General features: G+C 36.5%; 1 protein-coding gene across 1 annotated transcript in view; it reads right to left on the bottom strand.

Annotated features, from left to right (window-relative positions):
* Nucleotides 1-2,061: 2,061 nt before the first annotated feature.
* SLC38A6 (solute carrier family 38 member 6) overlaps nucleotides 2,062-13,531 on the bottom strand; it is a 74,663-nt gene continuing 63,193 nt past the window's right edge. Inside the window, exons 16-19 of the mRNA XM_027842859.1 lie at nucleotides 10,783-10,907; nucleotides 8,843-8,987; nucleotides 8,649-8,743; nucleotides 2,062-2,157 (exon numbers count right to left, since the gene is read on the bottom strand). Of these exons, the coding sequence (XP_027698660.1) occupies nucleotides 2,077-2,157; nucleotides 8,649-8,743; nucleotides 8,843-8,987; nucleotides 10,783-10,907 (446 nt within the window). The 3' untranslated portion in view covers nucleotides 2,062-2,076. The remainder of the gene's footprint in view (nucleotides 2,158-8,648; nucleotides 8,744-8,842; nucleotides 8,988-10,782; nucleotides 10,908-13,531) is intronic.

Below are 13,531 nucleotides of genomic sequence, written 5' to 3'. Positions count from 1 at the left end.
TTTGCCAGTTTCTTCATTTCTAGTGGTGATTTTGTATCCACATTTTTGTCTGTGGTTGCCATGCTTGTGACTCACTGCCATGCATTTTCTGTCCAGGGAAACCGCACCATAACAGAGCATCACTTTGGTGCTTGAGGTCCTGCAACATCTTACAACAAAATATCAAGAATGTGATGAAGATAATACTGATATAGCTATTTAAGCTGTTGAGTGTGCTGTCTCTGGTAGTTCCTCACCACACCCCCTAAAGTTTTTCATCAATCCAACTCTGTTGATGTAGAAGCAAAGGTTGTGGTGCAGTGAAAAGAATCCTACCATGGAGGACAATTAATCGTTTAATACCTTAAGTTGTTTCATCAATTATTTTAGCTACATCAATGAAAGGTTGGATCAGGTAATCTCTAAAGTGTTTTCTGGTTCCAAAACTTTGATTCTAAGGTTCTTTCCAGTGCTAGGATCACATGACTTATGATTTCCAACCATTCTTTCACCAAAAGCCATAATGAAACAGCTTTTCTCTTACATTTACTAAAAACTCATGCCTCTTAAATAATGACTACTCAATCCAAGTTATTAAAAATGAAAACTAGTAAAGGAGAAACTAGGAAAACAAGTTGAATGTGGGTGGATTTCGTTTGGGTACACATTTTCAACTTAAAATAGAAGAGGAATAACTATGGGAATGGTGAAACAAGTTCTTTGTTGCTAATGATGCATTCACTTCTCTTGGCTTGCTGATGAGTTGGGGAGCAATTTTATCAGCTGTCACAACAGGCCTAAGTCTGGATTTATAGAAGGCATAAACACGTAATGGCTTTAATGGGATTTTTGAATCGAACAGCAGCACATAATTAGATCCAAACAGATTAAAGTTCCCTACTGTGGGCTTTAGGAATATAACTAGAAAGTTTTTTTTTCTCTAATAGGGGTGTAAACACAAAATGGCTTATGGAGTCAGAACATAAATACCCTGAAAGGCAGTTCAAACCAAATTGAGGTTTTAGAAAACAAGTATTTGTAATGGAAATGCTGACTAGTCTCAAGGAGTATTACTATAGTACAATATAATAAGAAATAATATTGGTTATTTTCCATGATCCAAATCCAATAGGCCTCACAGTCTATTTAATAAGACATATTATTAGCTTGTACGCTAATTTTGATTCTACCCTCTTATAACTGATCAATAAGCAAGTATTTCCAGAGTACTGTGTCTAGTGCTGTGCTAAGCACTAAGAAAGATACAAGAAACAGCAGACAGAGTTCTTGAATTCAAATATATTGCAATCTCATTGGATTGTGAAGAAGCAGCATGATAAAATGTAAAAAGGAATTTGTAGTCAGAAAATCTAGGTTCAAATTGTGGTTTTAATTTACCAGCTGTCTGATCTTTGGCAAATCATTTTACCCTACGGAACCTCAGTTTCTACATTTGTAAAGTGCAGTCTCTCTTTCACAGGGATGTTGTGAGGATCAAATGAGATAACAGATGTAAAGTAGACTGTAAACTTTAAAACACTATAAAAATGTCAAGCTGTTATTATTTTACCAAACTCTTGCTAAGACTGAAAGTATGCTTTCTTTTCTTACAAGATGACTGATTTATTCTAGGTCATCTCTATTAAATCACTTCAAAAGTAGTGACCTCTAGGAGTAAGGAAGTTCTCCTGTAAAAGAAAACACGCTCTTCCAACACTGGCTGAACAACTGAAAGTAGTATTGCAATAATAGGGGCAGCTAGGTGGTACAGTGGACAGAACACCAGGCCTGGAGTCAGGTAGACCTGAATTTAAATCTGGCCTCAGGAACTTATTGCCTGTGTCATCCTGGGCAAGTCACTTAACCTCTATTTGCCTCAGTTCCTCATCTGTAAAATGGGGACACACTGGAGAAGAAAATGGCAAACCATTCCAGTATTTTTGCCAAGAAAAGCTGGACATTTGAATGACTAAACAACAACAACAAATGCAATAATATTTCTTCTACAGTCCATCATCAACTGAGCTCTGTGACAATACACATGTCTCCCTGGAAACCCACTAATAAATTGTTTTGTAGAAGTTAAGGATGATTCTTTTATTTATTAATCCACTCGAAAATGATTAGTGCAAAACTCAAAGTCCCAACAAGAATTCCAAAGAGAAACAATACAGAAGCCTGTAGAAAGGAAAACAAAAAGAAACAGTTAGGCTACCTTGTACAAGGAAAGTTCTATTTCTGCAAAGAGTATTAAGTATGTGATTTAGGAAAAAAAAAAAAGCCAAACCTTTCTTTACTCAGATTTCAAGGGGCACCTCAGTTGCATTTTAAGAACATTTTAAAATAGAATATTTCATCTTTTTGACAATAAGGCAGAGACTTTATAAACTACAGGTTTCACTTCTATGGTGGTTTCTCCCACTAGCTAGGTATATTGAAGACTGAAGGGCCATGGTATTAGACAATTTCACTGTGAAATTCTGACGATGGTGCTATCCATCCCAAGACACCCCCAACAAAGCACTTTGACCCTAAAGTTTGACCTCTGGGCTCAAGGCAATGCCAAAATACATTTTTATTCCTGCTTGTTTTTTTTTCATAGTTTAAATTACATAGGCTAATTATATAGACTACTCTGATTTAGACCCATATTAATTTTAGTTATTTGTCCTACTTCTTCACCTAGGACCCCCCCCAAAAAAACCCCACTAAACCAATTATGCTTTTCACCAAAAGTATCCTCCTCTGTGCCACACTATGTTTGGTGTGATAATGGCTTGAATTTATAGCAGAGTAGTAAGTACTCTATTATATTCATATACCATAATTTATTTAACCATTTTCCAACTGATAGGCATCTACTTTGTTTACAATTCTTAGCTATCACAAAAAATGCTGTTGTGAATATTTTGGAATATATGAGGATTTTTTATCAGTGTCTTCCTTGAGATTATAAGCCCAGTAATAGAGTCAAAGAGTATAGACATTTTAGCCACTTTATTTACACAATTCCAAACTGTTTTACAAAATGGTTGTACCACTTCACAACTTCACCAACAATGTATTAGTGCGCCCACTTTCCCATAACTCCTCTGACATTGACTATTGCCATTTTTTGTTATTTTTGCCAATTCACAGGGTATAAATTGAAACCTTGGAGTTGTTTTGATTTATATTTCTCTTATTATTAGTGATCTGGAGCATTTTTTCATGTGTTTGTGAACACTCTGTAGTTCTTTTGAGAACTATTTGTTCATATCCTTTGACCACTTATCTATTATGAAATGACTATATTTGTCTATATTAATTGTTTACATATCTTGGATACTAAACTCTTATCAGAAAAATGTGATACAAAGATTTTTCCCCCCATTCAAACATTTCCCTTCTTATCCTAGATGCATTAATATCTGTGCAGAAGCTTTTCAGTCCCAAGTAATCAAAGAAATATATTTTATTTTTTGTAATTACCTCTAACTCTTGTTTGGTTAAGAATGCATCTCTTATCCAGAGCTATGAGATGTATATGATCTGTTTGCTTCTAATTTTTTAATAATATGACCTTTTATGTCAAGGTCACGGATCCATTTAGAAGTTTATTATGGTGTGTTGTGTAAGGTATTAGTCTAAGCCTAATTTCTTGCTAGACTGCTTTCCAGTTAACCCAGAAGTCTTTGTCAAATAGGGACTTTTTTCCCCAGGTAACTTATGTTTTCAGGTAGCTAAGTGGCGCAGGGGATAGAGTACCAGGCCTAAAGCCAGGAAGACTTATTTTCCTGAGTTCAGAACTGGCCTCAGACACTAGCAGTGTGACCTTGGACAAGTCACTTAATCTTGTTTGCTTCAGGGTCCTCATCTGTAAAATGAGCTGGGGAAGAAAATGGTGAACCACTCCAGTATCTTGCCAAGAAAACCCCAAATGGGGTCATGAAGAGTTGGACATGACTGAAACAACTGATTAACAATTAACTTATGTTTTCCATTTTACCAAACATGGGGTTATTAAGTTCTATTATTTCTGAATCTTCCTTGTCTAGTCTGTTCCATTGATCTATTTCTTCTTTAATCAGTACCAGATAGTTTTGATGACTGCTGTTTTATAATATAGTTTGAAGTCTAGATGTACTTCATCTTTACTTCTTTTACTAATTTCCCTTGATATTCTAGATGGTCTGTTTTCCCAAATGAATTTTGTTATTATTTCATGAAGTTCTGTAAAGGGCCTTGGTTGATTGGTGTAGCACAGACCCGCACAACTTATAAACTTATTAGGGCTGAAGACAGGTTAGACTAGAGATAGACTGATGATGGTTGGTTGCCAAGAGTCATGTGACAAGCAGGAGAGTGTGCAGTGGCAACTATACCTCAAATTCTTTGGCAGGTTGCCAGTGCCTCCCAAGTCGTACGTTGTGCAGGCCCTCTATAGCACTGAAAGCATAAATTAATTATGGTAGTATTGTCAATTTTATTATATTGGCATGGCCTACCCATGAGCACTGAATATTCCTCCAGTTAAATATGTAGGTTATTTAAAGAGCACTTTGTAATTGAATCTCTACAAGTCTTTTGTGTATTTTGGGAGGTTGATCTCATATTTTATGTATTTTGAAGTTATTTGGAATGGGATTTCCCTTCATATTATTGCTTCTTGTTTTGTTATTATCACAGAAATGTTATTGATTTTTAAGGATTTATTTTGTAGCCTGTAACTTTGCTGAAACTATTCTCAGTAACTTTATTGATTCCCTGGGGTTTTCCAAGTAAACTATCATAACGTCAGCAAACAGAGATAGTTTTACCTCCTCTTTACCTATCTTTATTTCTTTAATTTCTTTCTCCTGTCATTGTTTCTAGAACTCTTATCAAATAATAGTGGGGAGAGTATCCTTGCTTCACGCCTGTATCTACTGGAAAAGGTTCTAGTGTATTTGTATTGCACATGATGTTTGCTTTTGGTTTTAGATAAGTGCTTTTCATGATAGTTTTCTTTTAAAAAAAAAATGTCTCTATGCCTATACTTTGTAGTGTCTTTAGCATAAAAGTGTTGTACTTTCTCAAAGACTTTTTCTGCATCTAATAAGATGATCATGTGGTTTTGGATGTTTTGTTTTCGTTATCCAACTTGTCACTCTTTTTTGTTTTATTGAATTGTTTAATCCATTCACATTTAAAGTTCTAAGAGTTTATATTTTGTATTTTGTCTCTAAAGTTTTTTTTTAATGATTTTCCTTCTCTTCTGCTCTAAACACAGCATTATGTTCCTTCGGCTATTTTTTTTTAAAGTAGTCTTGTTCCCACTGGCTCTTTTCTCCTCCTCTATCGCCTTTTCTTATTTATTACTCTTTCCCTTTAGGGTTTAATTTGTTCCTCTCTCCTACTTTTATCTGGTTATGTATTTCTTCTCCTTCTTTTTTTCTGCTCAATCATATATACTGCCCTTTCCTCTCCTCCCTTTCTGCTAGTCTTATGTACTAGTTTTTTAAATTTCATTTTTGTGCCCCTTTCTAAAAAGGATTTCTCTTATTCTCTTCATTATCCATTTTCTCTTTCTGTTTACTCTAGACTCACACCCTCTGATTCATGGTTTCTTGCTTCTGTAGTCTTTATATGGTCAAAGCTTCTAAGGTACCCAGTCTAGGCTCTGCTCTCTAGGTGCTTTCTGTCAGGCTTGATTATCCTATGGATTCCCCTTTTCCATTATGCCTCACTCTCACCAATTATTGCAGGTGTCAGGGAGGACACTGCCCCAAGGTAGCACCCTTCCCCTCTTGGTATACCTCATGACCTTCCCTCCACTGCACTTGCCTGGAAATTTCCTCCCTGTGTCCAAGCTCTTCTATTCCTCCAGATGCCAGTTGTCCCCAGGGGTTCTACCTCCCTTCTTGCAGGACAAGTAGATTTTTCAGACACCAAACACCCTAGACATCATCCAGTGCAAGGTCTTCATCTCTCTTCACTCATAGCAGTATTCATCAGTGGAACCCACTCCCACCTCCAAATGCCTCCTTTTCTACCCTTTTTCAGTGTTTCCCCCCTCCTCCTCACCTACTCTTTTGTACTATCTTCTTCTTCCAAGATCAGAAGTCACTTTCCCCCTCATTGCTAGCCTTTGATGTAACGCTAGCACATCACTCACTTCTCTCTATTCTCCTCCTCCCTTCCCCCTCTTTCATGTATCTTTCCATGTTGTAAAGTAGTTCCACAGAAGCATTCACCTGTAGGCAGGTTCTGTCCATAATGCTCCCTGTCTGCCTCTTCACTGTTAGTGACCTCTCTCAGTTTTCCACCTTCATCCCTGTCCCCTTGTATATCTTTAGAAAGAAATTTCTTACTGGTTCTGCATTTATTCACCTCTCTTGCAATTTTCTTGTTTGGGGTGTTTAAGAAGCAAATAGTATCTTCAATTCTGATTTTCTCTCTAAAAATGTTTCAAGCTCTTTATTGTTAGGCATCCATCTTTTGTCCTATGGTTAAGGTTAGATTTACAGGACAGGTCACTATGCATTGCATTCTGAGTGCCAATGCTCTTTGGAATGCAATATTCCATTCCCTCCTCCTTTTATTAGTGAGTGCAGAATAATCTTGTGTTATTCAAATATCCTTTCCTCTGTATTTGAAGGTTTTTCTCCTGATGGCTTGCTGAACTTGTTTCTCAGTTGAATTATTAAATTTAACCACTATGTGTCTTGGGGTTTGCAGTCTTGGGTTTTTTTGTGATCTATGAATTCTTTCAATTGGGATTTCATTTTCTACTTTCAGAAATTCTGGGCAGTTCTCTACTATTATTTATTTCATTATGATGTTAGGGTTTTTTGTCCTCTAAAGTTCTTCTGGGAGACCTATGATCCTTAGGTTGTCTCTGCCCATTCTAACTTCAACATCAGAATGTTTTGCTTGCATAGTGAGCATATTTTAATGTTTTTGTTTTTTGCTCCTCTTCTTCTAGGGCCCTTCACTTCTATGTATTTGAATTCCCAATCTGTTGTTCTCTCTTTTATTTCTTTGGTGAGGCTTGCCATTCCAGATTAAAGTTTTTCTATTCTACTGATTATTTTTGCTGTGTAGTACATAAATTCTGCTCTCATAATTCTTATTTGTTTTTAAACCACTTAGTAACAGCGTGTTATGATTCCATGTTCTCCTCAAATTCCAAAGGGCCCTCTGTCTCATCAAGTGTTGGATCATTTTCTTTCATTTTTCAGTATTCATTCATAGATGCCTGAACTCATTTACTAGAGCTGGAAGCCATATTTCCTTCTGTTACTGTTTTTCCTATTGATTTATCTGCTTATGTTCAAGGTCTTTGATATTTCTTCTTCCTGAAATCTTTGGTACTTTCAGTCTCTTCTCTGTTCACCCCTCTTCCTAATTCCTAATTACGTTCTTCCTGATTCTGTCCCCTCTGATTATAGCTTCCTTGGGGGCTGGATCTCAAAGAGTCTCAGCCTCCTCCCACACTGGGCAATTCACAGTTCACCAATGTAGGTCTCTGCCCCAATTTACTTTAGAGTGGTCAGAAGTGGCCCCAGCTGAACTGCACTCTTTCCCTCAGGCTTAAGCTGCATAGCTCCTCATGTGTAGAGTGTTCTGTCTAGGGGACGTGCCCTGTTCCTTCTGTCCCTTGGTTCTCTAACATGGCCCCGTCAGTTCAAAGCCTACTTTTCTTGGCACTGGCAATTCAGAACTTTGCAGCGTTGGTGCTTCTGGGTTGCAGCTCCTCGCAGGCAGTTGTTCCTGAAGGGCTATGACCAAGCTGGCTACTGAGGAAAGAACAAACTTCTGCAGCCTGGAGTCAGGACCTCTACAACATGGAAAAAGGAAGGGGGAGCAAGGAATAGGGTGAACAAGCCTGTGTTGTGTCATTGGGTCTGCTAGTATGGCCTCAATGCCAGTAGTGTGGAAGGAGGTGGCAGGGTGCTCAAGGTCGGTGCCAGTTCCTGAGTTTGGGTTTTTTTCCTAAGCTTCTTTTGTATTCTGGATGTCACAGGCCATGGAAATAGCTGAAGTTGCTTTATCTTTGGCACATAATTTCTGTTTTGGAAAGGTCAGAGGTTGTAGGGATTGGAGAAAATGTCTAGTCTGCTATCTTGCTCACGTGACCCAGAAGTCCTCTATCACCTTTAGAATCAAATTCCAACTTCTGTGGCATTCAAATCTCTTAGAAATTTGGCCCTAGTCTATCTTTCTTAGTCTATCTACCTTTCCCACTTAATTATCCATTTTTGCTGTTACTCATACATGACACTCTTTCCCATCTCTGGGTCCTTCTAGAGGCTGTCACCATATCTTAAGTGAAGTCCTTCCACTCCTGGGAATCTTCAGCTTCCTTCAAAGTCCAGCTGAAGTACTATCTTCTACATGAAGTTTTATGTGATCCTCCCATCAGCTAGTGCCTCCCTTCTACCTCAATTATTTTGTATTTCTTTATCAGTTACATATATATGTCCATGTTGATTCCCTCAAATAGAATATAATCTCTTGGATGGCAGGTAACATTTCATTTTTAAATTTGCAACCCCTGTACAAAAACATAGTGCCTGGCATATATTAGATACTTAATAAATGCTTTTTGATTGATAAACAGCCTCTTTTGAAAATGCATAATATAAAATGACAAAAAGTTTCCTAAAACAGTGTTCATGAAAGAAATATACACTTAAAAAACATACCCCAAGCTTCTTCTGTGATATAAAATCCTCTCTACTGAGTTTAAGATAAAATAATCCTGGGAACACAAAAATCAAACATGTTGAGGTACTGGCACCTTTAAGGGAGAAAACAAACAAAATGATGTCAGTAGGATCAGAATATGAAACTAAGAGAGCCAACTTATTATGTGGAACTTTGGGAACAGATAACTTACCAACTATACCAAATATATTTCTAATGTCAGGAACATACAGTGCAAGTAAAACAATGATAATATTGAGTGCTAAAGTGACCAAAAAATGACGAATCCACGAGAATGGGCGATTAGGAAAAAATGCCATTATTATTGCTTTCCTTGCCTGTATAAAGGAAAAAGAAACCAGTTTAAGAAAAGAAGGTATCATTAGGGAAATACTTGCTTTGACTTGTTTTAAATCTGTCTTTATAGTCTTCTCACAAAATGTCTATTTTCTAAAAAGTTCTTTCTACACACTGCTTTTATCATGAAGCTTTTGAAAACACTCATAAAATTTAAGTTTTATTCTCAAATATTATCTTCCTTTCTTAGGATCTGGCATTTGTTCTAATGCATTTATCATATTGTATTATGTATAATAATTATTTATGTACTTACCATCTGTCCTACTAGGTGGTAAGCTCTTTGTGAGCAGGAACTCCATCTTATTCATCTCTCTATGTCCCTGCCCTGGGCTTATCAAACAGTGCACTATATGTGGTAAATACTTAATAAATATTTGTTGCACTGAATTTGCATTGCACCTTACTCAGTAAAAAATTATGAAAAATGTGAAAACTTTCACACACATATTTTCCTTAATTTGTTTGATTACCACCACTAATCTGTCTGACATGGAAGTCCTGCTATGGTATTTCATCCTAAGAGATATGATTTATATTTCTGAGTGCTATGCAAAGCACAGCTATTAGAGGTTCTAGGCTAGAAAAGCTACAAGTTTGAGCCCAGAGATCAAGGGCATGCCTACTATCTGAGGACCAGTCTAGCTGAGATAAAAAAATTACTGAGACTACTAGGTAATGGTGAGAGGCAGCTAGGTGTACAGTGGATAGAGTGCTGGGCCTGAAATCACAAAACCATCTGCCTGAGTTCAAATCTGGCCTTAGACACCTAGCCAAGTCATTTAACCCTGTTTGCCTCAGTTTCCTCATCTGTAAAATGAGCTAGAAAAGGAAATGGCAAACCACTCCAGTATCTTTGCCAAGAAAATCCCAAAAGAGTCAGAGAGTCAGACACAACTGAAAAATGACTGAACAACATGCAATAATGGTTATCAATTAGTCCTTAAAGTCTATGGGCAGAAGAATAAAGGTTCTAAAACATAAAAAAATTTCAATGAAGGACATATTTTATATTGCTTAAGACAACTCTCATTATTCTAGCTGTAGCAGCCTTTGTTCTTTCAAATGAACTTACTAATTATACCAAGCACTGTGTTAGAAGCAAATCAATAAGAAGACAAAAGCCCTTGAGGAATTTATAATCTAAATGGATAGAAAAGACACATATAACAATATTTGAATACTTTTTCCCTAGAGACATAGTAATTATCAGAATTCTTATGTACAATAATACTTTATTTTTTTTTCATCCATTTTCTCATTCATTCATTCTGCCCTCAAATCTTTTCTTTCTTTTTTTTTTGCCCTCAAATCTTAACAACTGCAAAGTCAATGCTTTATTTTGGCTAAGATTAAACTAAACTTTCTCTGTGAAAACAAAGTTACAATAAATCAGTAAGCACTTAATTTTGCTGACTTGAATTTTCATCTTTTTGTATATATTCTTTTGAAAACACAATACAGAATAGGAGAAAAAAAAAATTCAACCTTTCCCCAAAACTTCAGAAGTACTACATTCTCCAAATTGGAAACAATGCTGTGGGATAGCTTAAATCTAAACTTAATCTAAAAAAGCACAAATTAGCTTAGTGGTTCACTGTTATTTTTGTCCTTTCATGAAGCCATATGCAGTATGAGGTCTTTGATCAATCACTTGACAAATGAATAAGATACACAAGACTAGACTTGACTCAAATGTTCTAGTCTGCAAAGAATTAGCATTGCCATATTAGGGAAACGACTACAACAAGCAACAAGACCTTTAACAGTACTTACAGGGAAATGGATTAGAGGGACTGTCAAGAGCACAGCAAACAGGATGCATAACTTCACAGCCATGACAACAACATCATGCGGCAAGTATACGCTATAACCCTGCAGTATTTCAGACTCCACTTTTTCTGCAAATAACAAAATAAAGTCCTGTTACAAATCGCTAAGATGTCAAGAACGGCACAATATTTTCTTTTCCATGAACTGGTGTTTGCAAGACTTTCTAAAACAATTCAAAATGCAGGCTTATCTTTACCTTGGGAAACAGGGAAACACCTTTTCCTCCCCTTCACATGTTGGTCACCCAAACATAAACAAGCACATATACAACCTCTAAAGTTAAGAAAAGGAATAAAAATATAGAATTTTTCTTTCCAGGATCTTATAGAGCACTTCAAATGCTGCTTTGCTTATTTTTACCTTACCTGTTAGCTCAAACGGCACCAAGTAGTGTAATTATTGACACCCAAAGCAGAAAATGGGGCACATGGAAAATTAATTATCTAGTGACATAAGGAAGCAGAGCCAGGAGGTAAACACAAATTCTATATAGTACATGTGGCTATTTTCCAATGATGAGATCTAAAAAGTGAAGGTGTTTAAGAAAGTAGTACATATAGACTACAGGAAAAGATCAATTTTGACTCAAGTTGGAACTATACTCTACTCTTATTTGAGAAAACTAGTAAAGGCAAAAAGGTATATTCAACAAACATTTACTGAGTGCCCTCTATCTGTCTGGCCCTATGGGGATACATGGTTGAATAATGTGTAGCTCCTATTCTTAAGGAGCTTACTATCCAGTAGAAGAGATAATATTTATACTAATAATGACAATAAAGAGAGAAAGCTTTATGCGAAATAAGAAGAAAAAGTAAAGTGTAATTAGAACTTTTAGAAAAGAAAGATTATTTCTAATAGGAATTGGGGTTGAGGAGGGGCAGGAAGATCATGAAAAATACCTGGGAAGTAGCATTTAAGTTGGACCTTAAAGGAAATTTTAACAGACGAATAGTGGGGAAAAGAGAAGAGGGTAATTCCAAGGGGGAGGGGAAAATATAAACAAAGACACAAAGCCTGGAAGGGAGTACGGGGAGAGAATCCACATTTATACAGTATACTATAGGTCAGGCACTGTGCTAAGCACTTTACAAATATTATCTCACTATCAAGCAGGAAAGTGAATGGTTATGTAGAGAGACTGAGGAGTCCACTATAGCTGGAATTCTGAGTACATGAAAGGAAGCAAATGGAAATAAGGCTTAAAAAGTAGGGTGGTGTTTGTTTATAGTCTTGAGTGCCAGGCTTATGTGGCAGAGATCATCTTATATAAAATTTGTGTTTCCCTAAGGATAGAGCACAATAATCTGAACACACTAGGAATTTAATAAACTTTTATTGAATTTATTTCCTCTAGTAAGCAATTGTAAGCTACTGAAGGTTTTTGAGCATGATGAGAGCCACCCTTTAGGAAGATTTGGATCTGAGAGACAATACAGTCAGGAAGACCAGTTAGGAGGCTATTACAATTGTCTAGGTGAGAAGTAATGATGGCCTAAATCAGGATGCTGGCATTTTGAATGGAAAGGGATACTTGTGAGGGACAGCATAAATATTTATCAATGCCAAAATGGAAGTTTCACGACTTTGTATGCTTGTAAGCTCCTTGAAGGCAGGGACTACAGTGTTTTTATCATAGTATGCACTTAGTAAATGTTTATAGCATTGAATTCCGTTTGGAAATTAGTTGTCTAAAAAATGCTTTCTAGACTGTGTGAAGGTAGCATCGTCTAGTAAACCAAACTTAGGAAGAGCAGAAGACAACAAATCTAGCTTCTATTCCCAAATTCTTGATATTTATGAATTATAGAGTCTCACAGTTGGAAGAGAACTCAAAGGCCATCAATCTGACTTAGCATAGAACTTAATGTTTAATAAATGCTTGCTTACTTAACTTGACCTGACCTGACTCCAACTCACTCCATCCATACAAAACTGGAATAGGCTGCCTCAGGAGGTAGTGGGTTTTCCCTTACTAGAGGTCTCCAAGCAAATATGGGAAGACGCAGTTGTCATGTTTATTGTAAAAGAGAATCTTGTTGAAAAATGAGTTAGATTAGATGACCTTTGAAGTCTCTTCAGACTGTAAGATGATGACTTCTGATGGCAGCTCATTCCACTTTTGGATAGCTCTCTAGATGTTACAAAATTTTTCCTTAAAACAAGTCTGATTTTGCTAATTCTACTCTCTGGAACAAGTAGAATAAGTCTAATCAAATATTTGAAGATGGATATCATGTCTTTGTAAGCCTTTCTACTCCTGTAAATAGCCTCTATTCTGTCACCAATCTTCTAAGATCATAATATGATCTTGAGGCCTTTCACCACGTAGTTCTCCTTTGGATACTCTCCAGAGTATCAATGTTCTTTATAAAATGTGGTGGCCAGAACCAAACAGATGAGATCTGATCAGGGCAGAATACAGTGGGATTATTACTTCTTTAATAGGAAAATATGAAGGACCAACCTGTTTCCATCTTATGAACTACAGTGTAACTATTAACACCTGTTGCTAATCAACCTCATGGGGTTTTAAAAAGAATAATTATTGTGCATATTTAAGGCAGTAGTTTTGCTTATCAGGGGAACATGATTTCTCCTTCTTACCAGGTAATGCCAAGCTCTCATTACATTTTCTATGATAAAAACCAAGATTATTAACCTAGGGCTAATAGGTGAAGGCTTTTCCTGT

The sequence above is a fragment of the Vombatus ursinus genome, unplaced genomic scaffold (assembly GCF_900497805.2).
Source record: "Vombatus ursinus unplaced genomic scaffold, bare-nosed wombat genome assembly UNPS02014893.1, whole genome shotgun sequence".
NCBI classification, from domain to species: Eukaryota; Metazoa; Chordata; class Mammalia; order Diprotodontia; family Vombatidae; genus Vombatus; species Vombatus ursinus.
This window is presented reverse-complemented; position numbering and strand designations above follow the sequence as displayed.